This window comes from Coturnix japonica, chromosome 17 (assembly GCF_001577835.2).
Source record: "Coturnix japonica isolate 7356 chromosome 17, Coturnix japonica 2.1, whole genome shotgun sequence".
Taxonomy (NCBI): Eukaryota; Metazoa; Chordata; class Aves; order Galliformes; family Phasianidae; genus Coturnix; species Coturnix japonica.
In genome coordinates this window covers 7,689,021-7,710,610 of record NC_029532.1, presented here as the reverse complement: position 1 = coordinate 7,710,610, position 21,590 = coordinate 7,689,021, and the positions used below count along the sequence as shown (strand labels likewise).

Here is a 21,590-nt window from a genome sequence, read left to right as displayed (position 1 = left end):
TTGAAGTACATGAGAGTGTCAGCTGCTCCTCACCAGGCACCACCCGGCTTGACATTAGCACTGATCTTACATGAGGTTGTGGTACTTGGCACCATCTCCAGAATGTTGTTTCATTAGATCTGTTCTGATGTACTTTTCTTGCACAACATGCAACATCTATGGTCGTTGCAGGCATGGAGGTGCAGAAGCACATGGAGATCTGCAGAGTGGAGTTTCTGCAGAAGACACCACAATGTCAGACACCACACAGGCTCCTCCTGCAGCCCCCTGTTTTCAGGCACTTGCTCCCTGTTCCTTCATGTCATTTCTGTGTGTCTCCCAAAGGAATTGCTCAACCACTCGTACTTACAGTCCCCATTCAATTGCATTACCTAGGGCTCATGCTGGGAATTTCAGAAATACAACTGGTAAAATTCAGGTCAGTCTGAAGAGTTTTAAATTAACCAACATTTCATTTCTGCTTTGTGATAAAACAAATTCTGAAGCGGTGCCAAGTATCTCTTAGATCCCAGATTTATTTCTGCCCCTGTCCCACACCAGACCATCACCCTCTCATCCCCTGGCTGCTCTCAGCTTACAGCCTCATCACAGCATTGTGACACAGATGTTCTTTTGGCCACAGAAGGTGAAGTCCACTGAGAGCATTACTAGAAACTGGGTCCTGCTCTCTGAGTTCGACACTGGTGATCAAAACATCCTCTGCAGAATAATGTGCACAACTGTCTCTAAAACCAACAACGTGAGAACAAAGAGGGATGCACTGTTATCCTTAGAGCAAATACTACTTGAAGAAGAAAACTTGGAAGCATTGTTTCACACACTGATCACCAGACTATGCGTGCTGGGAGTCAGAGCAAATCACGTGCTTGGTAGCTAGCAGGTAGGTAAGTTATGGCATGTGAAGAAGATGGGAAAGAGGAACTTCCCTGGAAGGAACTTCTCTTTTTAATAGTTTGTGTGACATGCTAAATTACCCAAAAAGAAAGCAAATGAATCCTGATGCTGAAAGAATGATGAAACAAGAGGCACATTAGGAGCATGCACCAGCCCGCCATTCTCATGGCTCCGGAACATGCACCCCTTTCCTTCTGCACGAGACCACTGCCTGGACAGGGAACTTGGGTTAAGGAGATGGGGCAGGGCTGAGGACCTGTTTTTTGCAGGGTAGGAGCACGCAAAGGACCCCGTGGAGAAACAGTGGCGTTGGAAGCATCCTTTTTCCCCAGTGGCAGGAGAGGACACTCAGTCACCGGAACCCTCATCACAACCAGGATTAAAATGGAAAGGCTTCCTTGCGGGAGCCGTGGGATGCCCGGCAACACCCGGGAGAAGGCACCGGGCAGGGCTGCAGAGCGAGGGGCACGTTACGCTGCCACAGCCCCGGTGCACCCCGAGAGAGGCCCGGCCCCGCGACGCCTCTAGGGGGAGAGAGCGGCCCGGGCCGGGAGCGGACAAAGGGCCCGGGCGCTGCGGGAGGAGCCGTCCGCGGAGGGCTTTTCCCCTCAATTAAGCCAATTGAATGGCGCTGAATGGCCGGTGCGAGCGCGCCGTCAGTCCCTGCGCTCCGCTATTAACCCGGCCGGCCGCGGATCCGCACTGCCCTCAGGGGCCGGAGCGGGCGGAGGCTGCACGGGGAGCCCACGGGCCGCGTCCCACGGGACAGCGCCCGGCCCACGGCGGAGCCTCGCGCCAGCCCCGCGCCCACTCTGCTGGCGCTCCCCCGGCCGGCAGAGCCCCCCGGAGAGCGGCTGCTTGTGCCCGGGGTGACCCGTCGGAGCGGTGAGGGGAAGGAAAGGAGGAGGGAGAGGAGGGAACTCTCATTTTTCCTTAGGAAATTGCTGTGAAACGTCCCCTATTTTATCTGTGACTTCTGTTTGCTCGCTCTGCAACTGTACCCGCGGGAACGCTTATTTTGAGCTTTCAGTCCCAGGGGGCGTGAGGAGAGAGAAAAGAAATTAGCTCTGCAAAACTTTCCGGGTTTTCCCGAATTCTGTCGGGAGAAAACTTTGGGTAGAGGCGCCTCGCAGGGCCGCAGTCCGCACAGCCCCGCGCTGCCAAGCGGGGCGCCCCGGCCCGACCCCGCCGTGCCCCGCAGCACGCAGCTAGAGATGGAAGGAAATGTTTCTCGGCACCTTTTCTGTTTGCACAAATCACGGGTATTTTATCAGCTCGTGCCGCCCCAAGCCTCTACATCTATCATGTTAAGGGATATTTTACTGTCTTCATATTAAAGACAGACCAGATAGATATGAATAAAATATAACAAGCTGTGGGAGGTTTGGGGCCTAATTCACAAAGGGAGTGTTCAGAATTCTTTACAGGTGCGTCTGTGTTCAGCAAGCTTTCAGCCATTGATTTACTGACCTAAAAAAAAAACAAAACACAAAAAACATCAAAATCCAACCCAACAAGTGAAAAAAGGGACGATGATCACAGAACACACTTTGGGGGGGAGGAAAGGGGGGGGGGCGGGGGGAAGAGGAAAAAAAATCACGAAATCTTTTTGAAGTTTCGGCATCCTTCTAAGCTATTTTCCACTTGTCAGGCTCCATCCACATCCAAAACCCATCGTCCCCGTGCAAACAGCGTTTCGTTTAAGTAGAAAAAAAAAAGAGGCAGCGAGCCAGACCAATTCACGTCGCAGATGAATGTTTGCTGCTATTTACGAAATAATTCCCATCTCAACCCCGGCTGTATTTACGGGTCCCCCTTTTCCCACCACCTCTGGGTGTAGATTTATTTACACGAAGTATTCTACACAAATTACCAGCAACAAACACTCTCGGAGGACAACACGGTTCGTTTCTAGTGCAGTTCTCATAAGGGAAGGAGAAGGTCCATTAAAGATAACTCGAGAGAAACGATCACACACTTTTCAACGGTCTCCTTTAGAAGACACAGAATAGAAGGCTTTGCAATCATTTCCTGCTTTGTGAAATTTTAAACCAACAGAACACCCGCTCTGATTTCCAAGCTCAATGGCACTTATTACCATATAAATTAATTGATTATTGGTTTAGTAAGCAGTTAAGTAGATAAATAGTTTCAGTAGAGAAGCTGAAGATTCCTCGAAGACCCGTTAAGCTCCAGTTACGGGGTCTAACCCAAAATTAGAAAAGCAAAACGGGAGGGCAATTAATTTGGAAACGATTTGTTAAGGTACATTTAAGGACGGTTCCTTCGGGAGGTCAGGGAGCGGCAGGACTTTCTCAGGCTGCGCTCCCAGCCGGGACAGATGCCGCCGGTTCGGTTACAGGTCCTTTGAAACTGAACATCTGCCCTGCACTGGGAGACAGCGGAACGGCAATTACAGCCTAATCCCTCCGAGAAGGAAACGTTTCTAAACGGGCAGGACGCACATTTTCTGAACGTTTGAAAGCTCGCAGTTACACACACCCTTCACCACTGGGACACCTACGGATTTTTGTACGGATTTCCAAATTATTCAGCTATCGGTCAAACCCACGATAGGTGGCAATTCTGTTCTGAGGTGTACTTGTCACTCGGAGGTACTTCTTTTCTCTTGGCCATTTTCAGCGCAAACCATCGGCTCTCGTTCCCCGTTCCCCACACACTCTCCCTCCCTTCCTGCTGCCCGGCCCGGCTCTGCTCCCCCACCCCAACAACTCCACCTCCGGGAGGCAAAACGTGACGGACAGACGTGCGCCCTACGGGACGAATCTGAGCCCCGCAGACTGAAAAGAAAACGCTCTCCAAACAACGGGAAACATCGCAAACAATACGGAAGTGGCACAACGAAACGGGTGCAGGAGTTTCATCCCCGGGGACTGACGGGACGCCTTATGGGTGCTCACGTCTGAAGGAAACCCCACCTCCGCCTTGAGTTCTAACAACACCGAGATCTAAACGTTTTCTACCGTCCACTTTTCCCAATCGCACACAGGGAGCAGCGCCGGCGATCGCGACCGCTCTGGCGAGGGGAAGAGGGAGGGAGGCAGGAGACTGCTCGAATTCCTTTTCCTACAGAATTACAGTACTGTTATGGTGGGGAGGTTAAACGAGGAAGGACAGGACATCAGAAAGTTGGCAGCTCAGATACAAAGCCTGAGACACGGAGTTCCTGCGGAGTCCGCAGGCTTGTGGCTGCCGCCAGGTTTGCCCCCTTTCTTCTTACTGCTGCTCTCAGTTAAGAGGAAGGGGCTGCGACCCGAGGCAGCGAATGGAGATGCTGTGAATATCCTGACTCCTCTGAGTCACCTCTGATGCACACAAACCCGGCCGAGCCTGGCACTGCAGGAGCAGACTCGAGGCTGCGGCAGCACCTGCTTCTTGAAGCCCCTGCAGGCTCCGCGGGCACCGCAGCCCAACCCGCCGGGAAACAGCTGCCCCTGTGCCTCCTCTCTCTCTCCTTTTCCTTCCTAAACTCCGAGGCGCAAGAGCTCGGGAGAAGGACAGAATAATTCACTCATCAGCAGCCTTTGAGGGTGTAGCTACTAAAGAAAATTCACAGCTCTCTGAAGTGCTAACTTACAATCTCTGGTTTCCAGATTTTATTTCAGGCTACACCCNTTTTATTTCAGGCTACACCCTCCCCCCCCCCCCCTCCTTCTCCCCCTCCTTAACCAGATGACCTTGCTTCAAAACATTTTATTTCCAGCTGAAGTGAAAAATGCTAACATATTAGCTTCTGTAATTGCAGTTTGACAGCACTTGATCTCAATAATTATGCTGCAGCTAAACTATTATTAACGGTTTAAGCTAAAATAAACGGAAATCCCCCTTTGGAAGTGAACAGAAACAAACTGTTTGAATTGTTGTTGGGGGAAGATGGGGTCTCTTACCTGCATTGTAGGCCGCCAGATCTGCCCCAGGCCCCGGGCTCTTCCTTTTCCTGGGTCTCCCTTTCTGGACAGTCCCCACGCCGTTATAATAAGGCAGTCCCAAAGTATTGGCAGAGCCCGCACCCAACGCTGGGCCCTTCCCAGCGGCTACATCCGAGTGATTGAAATGCACCTGGTACTCCCCCTGGATGAGAGTCTCGAAATGGAGGCGGCAATACACCAGATTGTCCTTCATGCCGAAGTGGTCGCCGGTGGTCAGCATCTTGTTGCAAGTGGTGCAAGTGAAGCAGTTTAAGTGATATACCAAATCCCTGGCCCTCATGACCATTTCAGAGGCTGAAATCCCCAGGTGACATCTCGCACATCTCTGCACCGAAAATCTCCTGCAAAACAGAACGACCGGAGGAGGCGGTGAGAGGCGCGTCCCGCTCTTCGTCGGGTCCGCTCGGGAGGCGACAGGAGAGGGGCCACGGGCCGGAGCCGCACGGAGCCGGCACCGCTACCCGCCAGCGGCCTCGGGACCGCTTCCCACCGGCAGCGCGGCGGTCGGGCGCCATGGAGAGCTGCCCCCCGCCCCGCGAACCGCCCCGGCGGCGCGACCGCAACCGACCGGGCGGACAGCGTGCTCCGAGCCCTCGGCCCCGCGCGTGGGAACGGCGAGCGCTCCCGGTACCGCTCTGCTCCCTGCCCCGCGCGTTCGCGGAGCCCGCGTGCAGCCAAGGAGAGCCGCGTCCCTTCCCCTCGCCATCCCGCCCCGCCGGAGCTGCCGCCCCCGGGGCCCCGCGCCCTCCGACCCCTACGCAGCCCCCAGGACCGGACGTGGGAAGTCCGAGCGGGTCCCCCCTCGCCGGGACAGGCTGTACCTGTAGTAATCCTCCTTGCAGTAAATACTGCCGTCCTTGCTGAAGCAGGTGAGCTCGGACTCCAGGTTGAGTTTACATTCACAGCACTTCAGGCAGCGCATGTGCCACTGTTTGTCCACAGCCAGGAGGTAATAACGGTCGGAGATTTTTCCCCCGCAGCCGGCGCACAGGGCAGCCCGGTCACTGCTGATGGAAGGCATGGTCTGCTGGGGGAAAACAATTTCGGACCGTTAGCGAGAGGGAGAAACTCGTGCGCTGCTGCGCTCCCCTGCCCCTGCACGGCCGCGTGTCCACCCGCTGCAGCGCTGAGCGCGCCGTGGGGGCTCCGTCCGGTCCGGCCCCGCGGCTCCCCGGGGGCAGACACTGCCCGGCCCGGCGGGAGGGGGAAACGCAGCAAGAAGGAACCTGGGAGGCGTCCGGATGAGACCCAGGACTTCTTTCTTTCTTTCTTTCTTTTTTTTTTTTTTTCTTTCTTTCTTTTTTCTTATTTTCCTTTTCTCTTATGAATTTGCCAATCCCAGGAACGAGAAAAGATTCTCCTCAGCAGCCAGGTGCAACAATTAGAATAGGGAAAATCGCAGACAGTTCATGTTAAATTTTATTATTATGGATACACGGAGAGTATCTGCATAGTTAATACTCTGTGAGTGCGTATACGTGGAGCCTGTCCGCGTGTGTATTTTCCTAGCTATAAAACTCCAAGTGAATTACGATCAAACCCCCAGCAGCCACAGTGGCAGAGACGCAGCTCCCTGTAAGCTGCTTCCAAATGCACCCAAAGCTGCCGTGACCCAAAGCACGGGAGGGACCGGTAAATAAAACTGTGAAGAAGACGAGCGTTACTAAATCTGAGGTGCAGAATGTTTTATCGGGAAAACGAAATAGTGAGAAGTAAAATGGGGAGAAACAACAGAGTGCTTTAGATTACGCTCGGATAAACTTGGAAGCAATAAAACTAAATGTAACCCCTATATAATTTAATAGTTCAGTGTCAAATCACAATCCAATCGAAACCCCCTGGAAAAAAAGAAAAAAAAGAAAAAGAAAAAAAAAAGAAAAAAAGAAAAACAAATACGTACAAATTCCGTCAACTCCTAGAAAGGGGGGGGGAAAAAAAGGGAAAAAAAGGGAAAAAATATCGGAAACCGTGTAAGTGCTCTCATGTGTTTCACCCCACACCCTAAAACAGAGTTCGAGCCGAGAGGTTCAGACAAGCAGTATTTACGGCAGATCTGGCGATGCACTGCTGTCCACTTCATTCTAAACTTACTGCTATCATGGCACTCTGCTAAAAACACACTGCAGACTTGTCCGTGTGCAAGACAACTCGAAACACTTCCCCCCCACACCCCCCCCAAAACACGCAGTTTGTTTTGATTCGGGAAGGGGGGGATCTGTTTGTTTACTTTTTCCTCCTCTAGAGCCTTAAGTCCCTGCGCAAAGAGAGAAGAGAGAAGGCAGCTAACGGGGAGACCGAAAAGAAACGGAGCTATTTGTCCAGCACAGGAGAGACTGACTACTTTCACCCAGCAGTTCCAGGGATCACAAAACCCCATCACTGCGAGCACTACTGTTGGCAGTACATTTCCACTATCAGAAGTGCATGTAAACACAACGATGGCACTAGTCTGCTGATGCCTAATTTCTTTAAGGCATTAACTGAACTCTGATTTGGGATCGTTTTACACGTGAAGTAGTTTCTTTTAAATCAACTTCAATGAAACACAACTTTTCCACTTTGCTTATCCAGTAACTAAAATATGCCCAGAACTGGTATTTAAGAATCCAGTATTCTATTCCACTACTAATTACATACACATGTAAATACAAATAAATTATATCGATAGATAAAAATATCACGCCACAATATTTATTCCAGCAAAGATGACTTGATATTGTTTAATTTCATGCAGAAATATTAACTTAAAAAAAAAAAAAAAACAAAACAAAACCACAAACCCCCCCAAACCCTTCAGATGAGAATTGATGCTGTGGTACAAAGGCTGCTCTAGCCCATATTTCAGGATCAAATAATCTCACTGTCACTTTTACGTACATTTCTACATAACATTTAGAAGTAACACATTGATAAAGTCTTAAAAGCCATGACCGGACACCCTCCTTGCACATCACCTTACAAGACAGAGTTACTAAAATATGCCATAATTTCACTCCAGAATTTACTTTACTTAAAAGAAAAAAAGAAAAAAGAAAAGAAAAAGAAAAAAAATGCGGTAAATATTGACTCAGTCAAATTGATATTATTCAGAAATCTCTTCCACTTTGCTGGCTTAATTCTGGCTCGAAGGATGGATGCGTCCCTTTATTATATAAATGCATTAACATGCAAGCACTACCCATCAGCAGATAGAAGATAAAAAGCGGCAAAGTTACAAAGATTTGCATCCATTTCCCTGAAACTCATCTTCCAGATCCGTTTACCAGGTTCATAAATCCAGTGCTCATGGATCTTCCTACTATGAGAAATTATGATTTAAAGGTGGTGGAAGTTTGGGGGTTTTGTTTTGCTTATTTTTTGTTTGTTTGTTTGCTTTTGTTCGGGCTTTTCTTTTCTGGTCCTACAATGCCTACCTCAGTGCAGACACCTCACCTGAAAAACAACACCGGATTGGATTCTCTGCTATTTATTTCCATTCTGCAGACAAAAATTCTGCTGTGCCCAAACGCTATCGGTACAAAAACATACTTTGCCTCTCCCTAAAAACTTTTGAAGGCCGGACAGGCTGGGGGAAGGGAAGGCGTGCTTGGACGCTACCAAAAGGCTGCTCCAGCTTTCTGTTTCTTGTAAGAGCAGCACCGTTTGTTCCACCCAAGCGTTACTATTACTATGCATGTTATTAATAATTAACAGTTTCATGCCTTTCCCCATGGTTTTACACAACCTTTTGGAGTGCCTTCCTGTTTAAATTTCTTCCGATTTAGTATTTTGCATACGTTTCCCCCCGATCTGTTATTTTAAAGGAAAAGATGTATTTTTGAAGGGTTCGTTACGTTTAGGGAGTTGAACGACTCTCCCATTCCTTCACCTCCTACCGTTTCGGTCTCTCCCCTGTCTATAGCCGAGCTGATGGCCGGTGCTTCGCTTTTGGTTCTCCGATCCATCTCGTCGATGACCCCGTGCATCTCCGAGCCGGACAGGCTGTGAAAAAGCATCGCTGAGGAAGACGAGGAGGAGGCCCCGAGTTGCTGCTGCTGCTGACAGTTGTCGGGGTCCCTGCAGGAGCCCAGAACTTGCATTAAGCGGAGCCCTCCCCCATGCATCTAGCACGGCCGCCCCGTCTCTCCTCGGGCTCCGGGCTCTCCACGCGGCGGAGATCTCCGGAGCGGGGCGCAGGCTCTGATCCGAGGTTTCGAGGGGACGGGGTGCAAAGCAGGCGGGCGGAGGGGACGAGGGAGAGGGGCCGAGCGGCGCTGCGCGCTCCGGGACGCCGAGCTAGGCTGTTGCGCGGCCCCGGCGCATCCCTCCGGGAGGATTCTTCAGCGTAGGGCTCATTGCCCCAGGTGCAGTCCCAGGCTTTACGCTCTGGCCCAGCTGGCAGGAGGCTGGGCAGGCTTACGATCGGGAGGAATTAATAAATAAGAGAAATAGATATTTAAAAAAAACGCACCATCTTCGGTGAGAAATAAAAAGAGTAACGACCAGCCCCTACATCGTACTGTGCGAAATTTGGAGGAGGAAAGCGAGGGAGAGGGAGGCTGCAGCAGGCGGAGAGCAGGCTGATGCTGCAAGGATGGGGCGGGTGCCCACCGTACGCACTCACAGTCCAGAGGGCTGGCAGCGGCAGCAGCTCAGGGGCAAAGTTTGCTCCTTCCCCCGCTCCTCCCCCAGCCTGCTGGAGCTCATTGGGAAAAGAAAAAGCCAAGGGGAAGGAGGAAGAGTTGGATGGGCACCAGATGGGACGGGCACTCGGCGGCCCCCCTCTCTCCTTAAAGCGGCGCGGCCCGCGGGCCCAGGAGGCTGCTGGCGGGGCACTGCTGGCGGGGGGCGGCCGCGCCGCGGGGGAGCACAGCAGAAGCGGCAGCAAAAGCAGCGCTGCTGGTGGTGCTGCTGGTGGCAGCGGAGCTGGAGCCGCCGCCCGCCGCGGTGCCTGCGAGCGGCGCGTCTGCAGCTCGGGCGCCGCGCGAGGCTCCGCGCCTTTTCTACAGCCCCTCTGACATCATGTCCTGCCCTGCCGCCATTGGCTGCCGCCGCGCCCGGGCCCGCCGGCATGTGCTCGGGGCTGGAAGCGCGCAGGGGCCGCGGCCCGACTCAGCCCCGCCGCTCCGGTCCCGGCCGCGCTGCTCCCCGGCACAGCGCACAGCGCACAGCGGCTGCGGATGCCGGCTGCCAGTTGCCAGTTGCCGGTTGCGCTGCGCGGCGGGTCGCGTCCCGCGTTTGGCGGCGCTCTGGGGGCTGCGGAGGTCGTTAGTCCTCCGAGCCCGAGGCACTGAGCCCAGTGACAGCGCGCAGAGCCTCCAACAAGGCCCTTTCCCAACAGTATCCGCCATGAGGACATGGCCGGGTGTGCCGTCCTTGGCCGCGAAACCTTCTGCTGGTGGAGGCTTCTCCTCCGCCCGAGCTGGCTGTGGGAGCGGGGGCTGGAGGGGCCTGCTCTGAACTTCAGGAGCTTCAGGAAGCCTCCAGAAAAGATGAGGAGCGCACAATGGGAAAGCATTCATCAAGTCTTAATATGTACCCAGAAGGTGGATACTGAGGGTGCAGTAATTGGTGCTAAGGATGTCGAATATCACAGTTATGATTATATTAAAAAGGCGGAGCAGTGGAAAGTAAACCTGAACACAAGATGATGAGACCTGATGCTTTATCTGTGCCCACAAATGATTACATGGCTTAGTGCACCAGAGTTATGGGTGTGAAACAGGGATGTGCCACTTACAGGTGGGGTGAAGGTATCGCCGTCATTGGAACAACTTCATTTACATTGAAATCTTGCTAGGTTTACGTGTTCTGTTCTTAGAATAATCAAGGCTTTTTACCATCTTTGTGTTGAACTGCTCTGAGCAGTTAAATATACTTGCACGTCACAGAGGAGAACAAAGTAGAGATGCGTATGAAATAGCCACCAGAATGCACTGGAAACCGCTCGGAACACAAGTTATTTGTCATCGCTGGGAACTAGTCAAAGACTGTCCTAAAGTCACGTCTTGGAGACAACAGATGTTCATGTTTCAGTTCAGAATAGAATTCTACAAAGAATTACTAGCACTGTGTAATGGTTATGTCAATAAAGTAATTTATCCCTTCCTTACATTACAAGACATTTCAAACACCGTCTCAAATGGGAGGTTTGCCTCCAGTGATGTTGATGTGGAATACTGCTCACTTGACACCACGGACACCACATCTTGCTGTGGAACAGCAGCAGCGCATTGCCTTAACTCAGGCAATTTGTTGTATCCTTATTGATAGCTACATATTGTACTACACTAAAGATCTTTGAATACCAGTTCAGTTCTGTGACACATAACTGATAACATAGATTTTGGAAGCAGGAATGGTCATGGATTTGTCCACCATCTGACACTGCTGATTTTCTAAAAGATTTTATATACATATTTTGAATTCAAGTACGATATTTTATGTAACTTATGTAACATAAGTGGCTGGAACCAATACAACCAACAGCGAGTCAGACAGGTATGGCATGACTTCCAACTCACAGGCCATCTCTATTTGCCTTCTAAGTGGATATACAAACACATGAAGACATCCAACCCTTGCTACCAAAACACAAGGAGAGTAGCAGAATGTAAACACAAAGCTGCTAATGTACACACTGACACATGAATGACATTTACATTGTTCAGAATAAAATCCAGGGTATTCTTGAATAATGAGCAACAGAAAAATTGTTACAGCAAAATAATCTTTACAATCAAATGCAAATTCATTTGAAGTGAGAGGTTTTTTTGTTTTTTTTTTTTTTGTTTTTTTTCCTTCACTAAAAAATGGTTCAGCTAATAATAAAGTCTTTTAACCTGTATTTTGTTATAGGTGACAGGTGAACAAATCACAGGTCTTGAGTTTCTCTACCCTGCCTCTCTTGGTAACGTCATCTCCAGTACCATCTGCTACCTACCAGACAAACAGACCAACCACATAATGAGGTACCAGCTTCCACCCAGCTACCGTGACTAAATCAGAACAAAAGACTCAACGCCTCCTTCAACAAAGGAACACAAGTCTAAGCTGTCTTTGCTAATTGCTGGGTTTCAGGTTGTCTGTTACAGATTTTAAGTGAGCTACAAACTTCCATCAAATACTTGTAGCTGTTGGATAAAGGTACTAAGAATAAAAGATAAATGGAAGCAAAAGGTAAGAGATAAGAAAGCTTAGGAAATAAGTAACTACTTATGGTAATTTAAGGGCTGTGAAATAATATAAACATGAAAAACCAGGGGGCAGAGTGATTGATATCTCATATGTTTTTGATGCCCCTACGGTTATTAGACTGCAATATATGGGGGTATACAATAAACTATGAATTAAAATGTAATTGTAGCTTCAGGCATCTTCTTCATTGTCTGCTGTGGTGTTATGTCTTCATGCACCGTGATTGACAAGGTGTAATTAATCATCTTACTCAGTTGTAAATATGGGCACCCTTCACAGTAGGCATCAGGAAGTGTGTACCAGCAAAGGAAGCAATAGCTGACGCTGATATACCATTAAATCAAAATCAGAGCGCTTATATGTTCAGAAATGTGTGTTTGGTGTGATGCTGTTACCATTTATTTCTAAAATACTGTACCAACAGATTTACTTGATTTGCAAGTTAACTACAACATTAACTGGTTTTATTTATTTTGTCTCTTCTTCATTTTTATAGGCAATGATGTTGTTCTCCTAAAATGTGAGACAGTTTGCTTCTTGTCAGCAAGTGGAGCTCAGCTCAGCTTCATCTCCCTGAGCTGCTGGAGGCAGACTAACATGCTACAGATCCACTTGTGCACGATAGGCTGACTTGGAATGATTCTGGGAAATTATTGCTCCATTCATATATCACTCTTTGCGCTTCCTATATACCAAATGAGGCACTTTGGGTTATTTTAAAGTGAAAGAAAATAATGAAATAAGCTTATTAAGAAACACCATTCGGTATTTTTAAAAGACTCTTCTTGCCACAGATGCTGTCCCCAAACTGTAAATGAGCATATTTATAAAGATGTTTTTAGTATTCCGGGGTAAGAAACATTTAATATCTGTTTCTCTGTCTAAATGATTGCTATCCCTACCCAGTTAGTGCAGAAATGGTGTATGAGTCACAAGAAATTTAAGTGGTTTGTCTCAGGAAAATTTGGTGGTATGCATTTTTTTGATGCACGTAGAGCTGTTGAATGAATAATTGGCAACCTATCTAATGTCTCTTGTTTTAAAGCTGTCTAGTACGTTTGCTGTATAAAAAATGTCTTTCAAAGCTGCTAAATATGTAACAAAAAGAGGTTGCTATCACCATTCTGACATGAACAAAGCCATACAGCAAGCAGCCTGAGGTACTTCCAGCATGGTACTAATTACAAACACAATAAAAAATGAAAATTTGCAAACTTCTCAAATTCCGTTTCTTTGCAGCATTAGCTGATTAATGTTATATAAAAACATGCAGTAAAACCATCAGTCTAGGAAATTAGCCATTAGATATTACCTAAGCCAGGCATTCTGGGGGGAGTGGGAAATCTGTTGGATCTATAATTTCACCGTTTACCCCTGACTGAATAAGATCTCTAGCTGTCTCTGAAGCAAACCAAGCTTAAAACAGCAACACGCTTTCAAGAAGATGATTGGCTAAGAATGGGTTTTATTTTGATTTGAAAAACTGTCAATCATAGATAAAAAGACCAAGTAATATCCTTATATAATATGAGCTAATTATATTTGTCTGATAAACCAAGAATACGCAGGAAAAATAAATCATAAAGTTTAAAAGGAAAATATTCAGAATGTTTTGCCCAGATGTTGCATAGAAATTGTTTGGTGCTGGTACAAGCAGTAGGTTTCAGACAAATATACAAGCATGTATCTGTATGTGCAAGAAAGAAATAAGATACCCGTAATCTTGAATATTTCAGTTTATACAGCCACAGCTATTTAAACAATTCCAAAACTGCCTCTACGGGTGTTAGAGTGGGAGGGAAATCTTCAGCCACATGATCTTCTCTCCAGAGTCCTGTTAAATCCACTGAACTTAAAACAGAACAAGAAGTGTGAAATATGGGTTTGAACATGTTATGTCAGAAATGTAAAGGTTGGAAGCCTTTTTAGTAACTGATATTAATATTGTATTAAATGTTATGAAAAGGTAGGTGTTGGAGAGAAGGGCTGGGCTCATGTGCAATTTTGTCAAGGTTTTTATCTGTGATTATGATTCCAGATGTATCTATTCCCTGAGGAGAAAAATGAAGTAAAGTTGGCATGTGACATGTGTTTTAAGGTGTTTGGCACAGTTTCCCAAAGTGATGACAAAATGTTCATTTTTATTATAGTGAATGGGTAAAGAAAATATGATTCTGAAGGTCAGTGGCTGTATATTCAGGATAGCTATAGAGGGTTTTCTTTGGATGGATTTTTGGTGCTGTGTTTAGATTTGATTGCCTGACTTGAGATTCTACTATAGTAAATAACAGAATATTTTTACACAGTATGAATTGTTAATTTTTAGTCATTTGGTAAAATTCGTGCACCGAAAATGGTGAAGATTGCAAAAATGTCTCTTCTTGGACCTGGCAGTGTAGCTGCTTCTTAATAATGTATTTTTAATTTATTTTATAAAGACACTATACAGTTTGAGCTCACGTACCTGTAATCTGTAGCAAAACATTTCTTAGTGTAAGTGTATGGATTATTTTTAAAAAACAAAGCAGTGACTTTTTTTTTGGTGAAAATTATTTTGTCTAAATACACATTGAGACTTCAGATGAGAAAGTTCCCTGCCATTACCCAGCTCCCCTTCTCTTCCCTCCAAACCCCTATGAGTGTAATAGTATCAGTAATTCCATGCTGACAGCAGGGCACCCAGGGCTACATTACCAGGCAAACACTCACTCATAAACATTTTACAAGTTCAATACCAGCCAATCCTGGAGCTTTGGGAGGCTGCCCTGATTGGGTATATCATGGATTTAGTAAACATAGCTACACACAGCAAAAATAAGGTTTGTAGATAGAGTCCGACAGTATTACCCCCGCTGAATAATCAGAGACTAAGAATATGATTATTTCCACATTTCATAAGTAAACTTCCACAGCTCCGTGTCCATCTGCAAATATTCAGAGTGATGTGCTCTGAATGCCCTCCTTTCTGTTCTACAACCACATTTCTTTGTGAATTTAACCACATCAGAAAGCACTTCAGATTTCCAACCCAAATATTAGACGCATTTAATGTAAGGAAGCTTCCTTTATTGGAGGTGATTGGGAACATTTTGTATTTTATAGGTATATTTAAGAGGTTAGCAGTAGGGGGGAATCGTCTGTGGAAAATCTGTCTACAGCTGAAATTTTTAGATGCAGAAGTGTTGCTGAAATGCCTAATACATACACACACTTTTATTAAGTAACTCACAAGAGTATCCTCTTAGCTACCAGATACTCTTTTTTTTTAAGTCGAATAACATTACTTTCAGTGGTATATACTCCTTTTTATTCTGCTGTGTGCAATTAGAAGAAGATTTTCATTCTCAAGGGCTTTATTTTTTATCTACAATCTCGTTTTCTTTTGTATAATCTTCTTCAACTTTATTTTATCTTCAGTGCATGAACGAGAAGCATGAAGCCACTCATCTGCTAGTAAATTATTGATATAGATTTACAAGTTTGCACAGATTAATTTTACATGGGGTAATTTTTATCCACTATGAAATAGCAATAATTAAAGAATGCCAAAGGTTTGAGTTTTTTTTTTTTTATAATACAGTTTAGAAGTTCATATTTGAAGTCATTGTTATTTAGAATCCTACCTATACTTCAGTATAAGAAAAATAATAGGTAGTGTTTAAAAATTAGTACTCTGGTATTTTTCAGATATGGAAATGTGCCTGCCTAATGAAGGCAGAAGACTAGCTCACTAGATTTATTTTAAAGGAATACTTTTACATATTCATAAATTAAGATGGCAGTTTTCAATGAGACACTTATTACTATTTTATCTGTTATTTGCAAGATACCTGACCATTTAATATTTGTCCTTTATTATTATTTTTTCAGCTGATCTAATTGCACCTCTCTATTTTGCACTTATTTCTCTTTGCAAACACTACATTATTCACTCTCCCTTGTGCTTATTAAACAGTGCCACCTGCACCAAATGAAACAAAGCTTCTCCATCAATCTATCCCAGCTAAAGCACCCCGACTATATATTATAATTAATTGAAGCTCAATTGAACACTTGAGTCTGAACTAGATACAGTAACCTGGAAAAAAAATCATTAAAAAAAATTAGGATGTACTTTAAAGAAATCCTTTAAATGAAAATGTTCACTCAAAACTGAGAACCTAACCTTGTACCAAGCACTCTTCATCATCTCCACACAGTACCTCAAGTAGCAATTAGCAGGTCCTTTAATTAATTAACTATTCCCTGTACATCACAGGGATTTTTGTGGCACTAACGTCATCCTTCATAAGTGAATACCAAATCCAGTCAATATTTTGTCACTATAAATCCTTATCTGGACTACCTGAATGCCCACCGCATGTCTTCGAAAACATGATCTGAAAACACAGAAAGCAGGTATGGAAAGCAGATGCAAACTTTATAGCACCAGCATAGGCAATTAGAACAGATGCAGCTGAAAGAGAAGAGGTAAATGCAGACTCTCACATGTAAATATTTGCAATCAGGAGAAATTAGGTAAGATACAAACTGAAGTAGAAGTTATGAATCTTATCAATATAGCTAAGTAAAATTATATTATAAAAAAGCTGAATATGTATTCAAAGTGCTGTAGGCTTTGCTCAATGTGCTGCTTATCTTTAACACTGTCTGCTCTCAGACAAGAACAGATTAATTAAATGGCAGGTCAGACACAATAAGGTGAAAGGGCATTTCCAACCAATCAGTGACATTTTGCCAATTTTATACTCTGCAAACTTTTTATTTAAGTATATACATGGCTGATTATTTTCATGATATTCATATTTAGAGAAATATGAAGCAACTTTAAGGGAATTAACACCTAAAATGAGATAGAAAACATGTATTGTTGATTTTTAAAATTTACAAAAGATTCTGTATGTAAATTTGTTTGTGTGAATGAACATATGTGTGTATATCCATCTATCTATTTGTAGATTCAGACACAGACATATGTCATCATTTCTTAGAGGCAAATATCTGCAGAAATAATTCTTTGTGTTCAGTAGTTTTCTTTAATGTATAGTAAGTTTATCTTAACTGCTCTCTGTGTTCAGGGAAGATCTTGTGAATTTATGCAATGTAAAGCATAATGAAGTCACATAAAGCATGCCTTCTGATTTTGCAAGAATTATGCATTAGCGCTCCCTTTCAACACATGCAGTATTTTGAATTACAGAACAAACTTTATGGTTAGTCTTCAAATAATAAATAGTATGTAAGGTGGGCTTGAAGAAATAGATACAGTAGAAATATCAAGAAACAAAAAAGGAATTATTATGCAAATATTTTGGGACTTTTGCCAAATGGTGATATGGTAAGAAAACATTTAATTGGAAGTACTCGTGAGAAGTAATACTTATTAAACTACCAAAAGACAGTAATAGCACCTCCGTAAGATCTGCTCTTTTGTAAAAAGAACAGAAATTTCTACTTTCCCACCGTGGATTCTCTTCAGTCCCTCTCACTGCAACTTCACTTCAAAATTTTTTTGCATGAGCACAGTGTAAGATGCAATGTAAAGGTCAGTGGATTAGCGATGCTTGTACCTCTGTTTTTTTTCTGTGCAAATCTGCTCTTATCAATAATTCACTATTCATGTTCTACAAAGACTGTCTTCACATTTTCAAATTAGCATTTAAAATTAAACAAAGATAATTTAAAAAGGGAGCACCTAATTTCTGCACTTTGAGTTATCATGTCATCATTTACTACACAATTTTTCCCACAGATTTGGCAAATGAATACTCTGTTTCAATACATCAGTCTCAAACAAAGGTGGACTCTGATGCAATTTTTCACTGTTCATTTCCCTGAATCTTTTGGGATATAAAGAATCGCGAACAAATACTTAACAGTCTGATCAATAATCATTGACCGTTTTGAGCCCCTCGTACCCTAACAAGCACAGCTTGATCATGTATATTTGATCATTGTAAAATTTCAAAGCATCTTGATACAGCAGAGCAAGTCTTTCTATGGGATCTTTTTGTTGTTTCATAAAGTACACATTTCACAAGATTTAGCTTTACAATAAATGGAAACGTATTTCACATATATCTGATGAAGGACAAGATCATTAATTTCAGTGTTATATATCCACAGTATTTCTATCAATGCCAAATATAAAATGCTATTATAACATTTAGGAGAGGAAACTCTAGATGTGCCTATGGATTCAATGGACCCCAGAGTACAAATCTAAGAAGCCCTATTGCTATAAATCTTGCATTGCTGTTAAGTGTTGGCATGCACATTACACCGAGGTGTGTTACGTTTATTTTAGTGGAAATATTGGAGTAAAAACCTCTCCTTTTATATCCTTTAAATATAAGTTCATATATGTGGGGGAAAAAAAAAAAAAAGAAAAGAAAAAAAAAGCCAGTTCACATCTGTGTTAGCCCTCAGTCTTATTAACGCCAAGTAAAGAGATAATGATCCAAGTAAAAATATTTATAGTGAAAATGTCTTTGCAGAACTTTATTATTGTTTGCAGTTCCACATCCAGTGTTCTTCATACAGGAATTTCACATTATCATTAAAATATAGCATTGATGCCACATTTGTATAGCTGCCTTTTCAGCTTATAATCATAATGTTTATTCTAAGTTTCAGGGCTTATTATTTTAGACAGATATCAGTTTAATTAGCTTAAGCTGTCATACTCTAATAAATACAGACGGGTTGCCTGGTTCGGGAGGAGGAAGGTGGCTGCAGATTTCAGAAGCAGAGACAGTTAACGCTTTGTACATTATCATGTAAACAGTAAAAGGACAAAAATAATTACCTGATAAACTTTCCATTTCTGACTCTCCCCTATATGCTTTTTGACCAATTTTTCTATAGAAAATCCATTCAGATTAAGCAAGTCCTTTAAATATCTGCAGCATCTGCTGGTTCAGACACCTTCCTTTATGCAGAGTACCATTTTCATATGATAATACATGTAATATGATATAGAATGACAGAATGCATGACAGTTGCCCATAATACATAGAAAGTCACTCAAAGGACAGAAGCGACATTTGGATAATTAGCATCCATTGGGCAGTCAATCATGCGAATAGAAAAAACTGAACAAAACCCACAATGGAGTTAGAAAACAAAAGGGACCCTAGCCAGTCTCAGGATTAACTGCTCTAAAGCGATCTAAATGCTTTTGTATCTAAAGAACTGAGGCTCCCAGGGCTGCCCTGTTCCCCTCTAGATACCCAGGGAACTAATTGTGGCGATCAAAGTTAAAGCATTCTCTCTTCTTTATAGGCAGCTAAATACACAGAAAAATTATTTCTCCATTCGTGTTCATTAAACTATTTTAAAGTTAAAAAACTGATGCCATGTTCTTTTGCCAAGTGAAATGAGCTATAGCATTGAGATTGTCCTGCTTTTATGGGAACACGACAGCACATTTAATTTAAAGTCTGCCTTTGTTTAACTAATATTTCTTTGCTGTTGTCCTGTCTGCTATATCTTTCTTTTTGCATAACGAAGGCAATTTTCATTTTCCTGTGTGAGAAAAACCTGAAAACAGTCAGGACTAACAATAATAGCAACAAAGCCAATTAACACAACTAAGCAGGTCTCATAATTTCTTAGTAACTATCTAAATAATAAAATAAAATACTTTTTCATTCAATATATGCAGCTCAGATTATTTCCTTCCCCCAGATTAGCTGGAAGATGAGTGCAGCCTCCTTTAAAGCTCCATCTAACACAAGAGAGAGAGAAAGAGATACAGAGAAAGCCTCAGGATGTGGAAAGTCATGAAAATACCTACCCTGGAGACAGTATTCCCATAGGATCCTTTTCATACAGATTCCAACTTGCCTAATGCCCTTAATGAATGAAATAAAGAGAGAATTCAGAAAGGCCCATGCTGATGGCTCCTGCTGGAAAGTGTGTGGTTTGAGGCATAGCTGCAGCAGTTCTGGGAGGGAATCGGCTCCGGTCCCCATCAGCCAGGCAAACAGGAATCACTGGGGTGAAATCTTCCCCTCTCACACATTTGCAATTGACTTGAAATAACATCACGACACCTCTGATAATTTATGCCTTCTTACCTTTTGTTGTCCTTTGTAATTAATATTTGTAGATCTAGATGTTTCTCCCAGCCACAGATAACAACAAGGTGGAAGGGGTGGAGAGAGAATGTGTGCGTGTGTGTGTGCGTGAGTATGTGTGAGAGAGAGGGGGAGAGAGAGGGAAAGGGAAGGACAGAGGCTTTGGTTATGTGTTTCTGCGTGGGGAATGGTGTGTTTGTGTATTTGCCTCTGTGTATTTGGGGCTTTGTAAACCTCTGGAGATCTAAAGGCAAGATAGAAAACGAGAAGTATGATGAGCTGGATCTCTCTTGTCTGTTGTTATATGTTTTCGGTAGCAGTGACCTTCAACCCTTTTGCTCTGTGTCGGCCACAACTTGAGTCCCCTTGCCCAGCTGCTGTGCCAGTGTCAAAATGTAGAGAGGGAGAAAGGGATAGCAGAGGTAAGGAGACAGAGAGAGATTGAGATCAGAAGGGCTTTTTGCCCAGTCAAATGGGCCTCCGGTGACAAATCAATCACGGCCTGTTCAAACCAATGATGCTGCCAGTCTCCAGTTCGCCAACCCCTCCACAGCCTCCCCCGGCTCTTCCTGCCTCTCTACATGACACTCAGCTGATGGCTGGGGCTCCAGTCAGAGCAGGCTGCTTTTTACAGGTTGGTTTGGTCATTAGCATTGTTTCCTCTCTTTCTCCCTCTTGCTCAGTCTTTCTCAATCATCTGTTTATTTATCCAATATTAAAAAGTAATATTAGAAGAGGGATTGTGACACACAGAAACACTTATAAATAAGTTCATATATCGCCTTGTTAAAAGCCTCTAGATTTATTAGTTTGTTTGACTTTATGTGTCTAGGAGTAGATACTTGTTTTAATGGAATTAGCAAATTTGATCAATATAGTCAGGAGAAAAGGAATCTCGTCAGTGCACCTCCTTCTCCCTTTATTTACTTCATGCTAGTAAAAATGAATTCAGTGATGTTTAATTGTTTTTTTCCACTGCACCCATAGGACAGGAATTATTTTTCATTTAGCTATTTTTTTTTTCTTTTTTTTTTTCTCCCCCAGGCATTTGCTAAAAAATGATATTTAAGTCTCTTAAATCTATGAGGCATATTGTTAGCTGAAAAACATTCGTACCGCCCCTGAAATTCTGTCTTTTGAGGACTATATGGTGATGAATTCCAAAATAAGGTAGAGCAACAAACAAACTCAAAATGACTACTTAATCATAATGAACACTTCTTTCAATAACAGCTTTCATCGGGACATTGTGTAATCTTTAAAATGTTAAAAAAGAAGCAGTAATATAAGAAGATCACTTTAAGAAGAACAAAGTATTCTCTTACAGGCTTTGTGATCTTATGGATTGCATTATCCATTTTTTTTTTTTTTCCTCTCCCCATCCTCTAAGCCCACAATGGGAATGGGAATAGTGTCAAAATAGGGTCTTAGTAGGGCATATATTGGTCCTAGTCCTTGCTAACTGTAATCCCTGGGATAGAATTCTCCT

At 44.0% G+C, this 21,590-nt stretch overlaps 1 protein-coding gene across 3 annotated transcripts in view; it reads right to left on the bottom strand.

Annotated features, from left to right (window-relative positions):
- The window catches only part of LHX2 (LIM homeobox 2), a 33,299-nt gene extending 12,846 nt beyond the window's left edge, over positions 1-20,453 (bottom strand). The window contains exons 1-3 of one of the 3 annotated variants that reach the window (XM_015879388.2): positions 20,102-20,453; positions 5,666-5,871; positions 4,803-5,185 (exon numbers count right to left, since the gene is read on the bottom strand). In XM_015879388.2, coding sequence (XP_015734874.1) covers positions 4,803-5,185; positions 5,666-5,865 — 583 coding nt within the window. In that variant the 5' untranslated portion in view covers positions 5,866-5,871; positions 20,102-20,453. Of the gene's footprint in view, positions 1-4,802; positions 5,186-5,665; positions 5,872-8,719; positions 8,977-20,101 lie in introns of those variants that run through there. The other 2 variants (XM_015879386.2, XM_015879387.2) reach the window with 2 other exon arrangements.
- Positions 20,454-21,590: the final 1,137 nt, after the last annotated feature.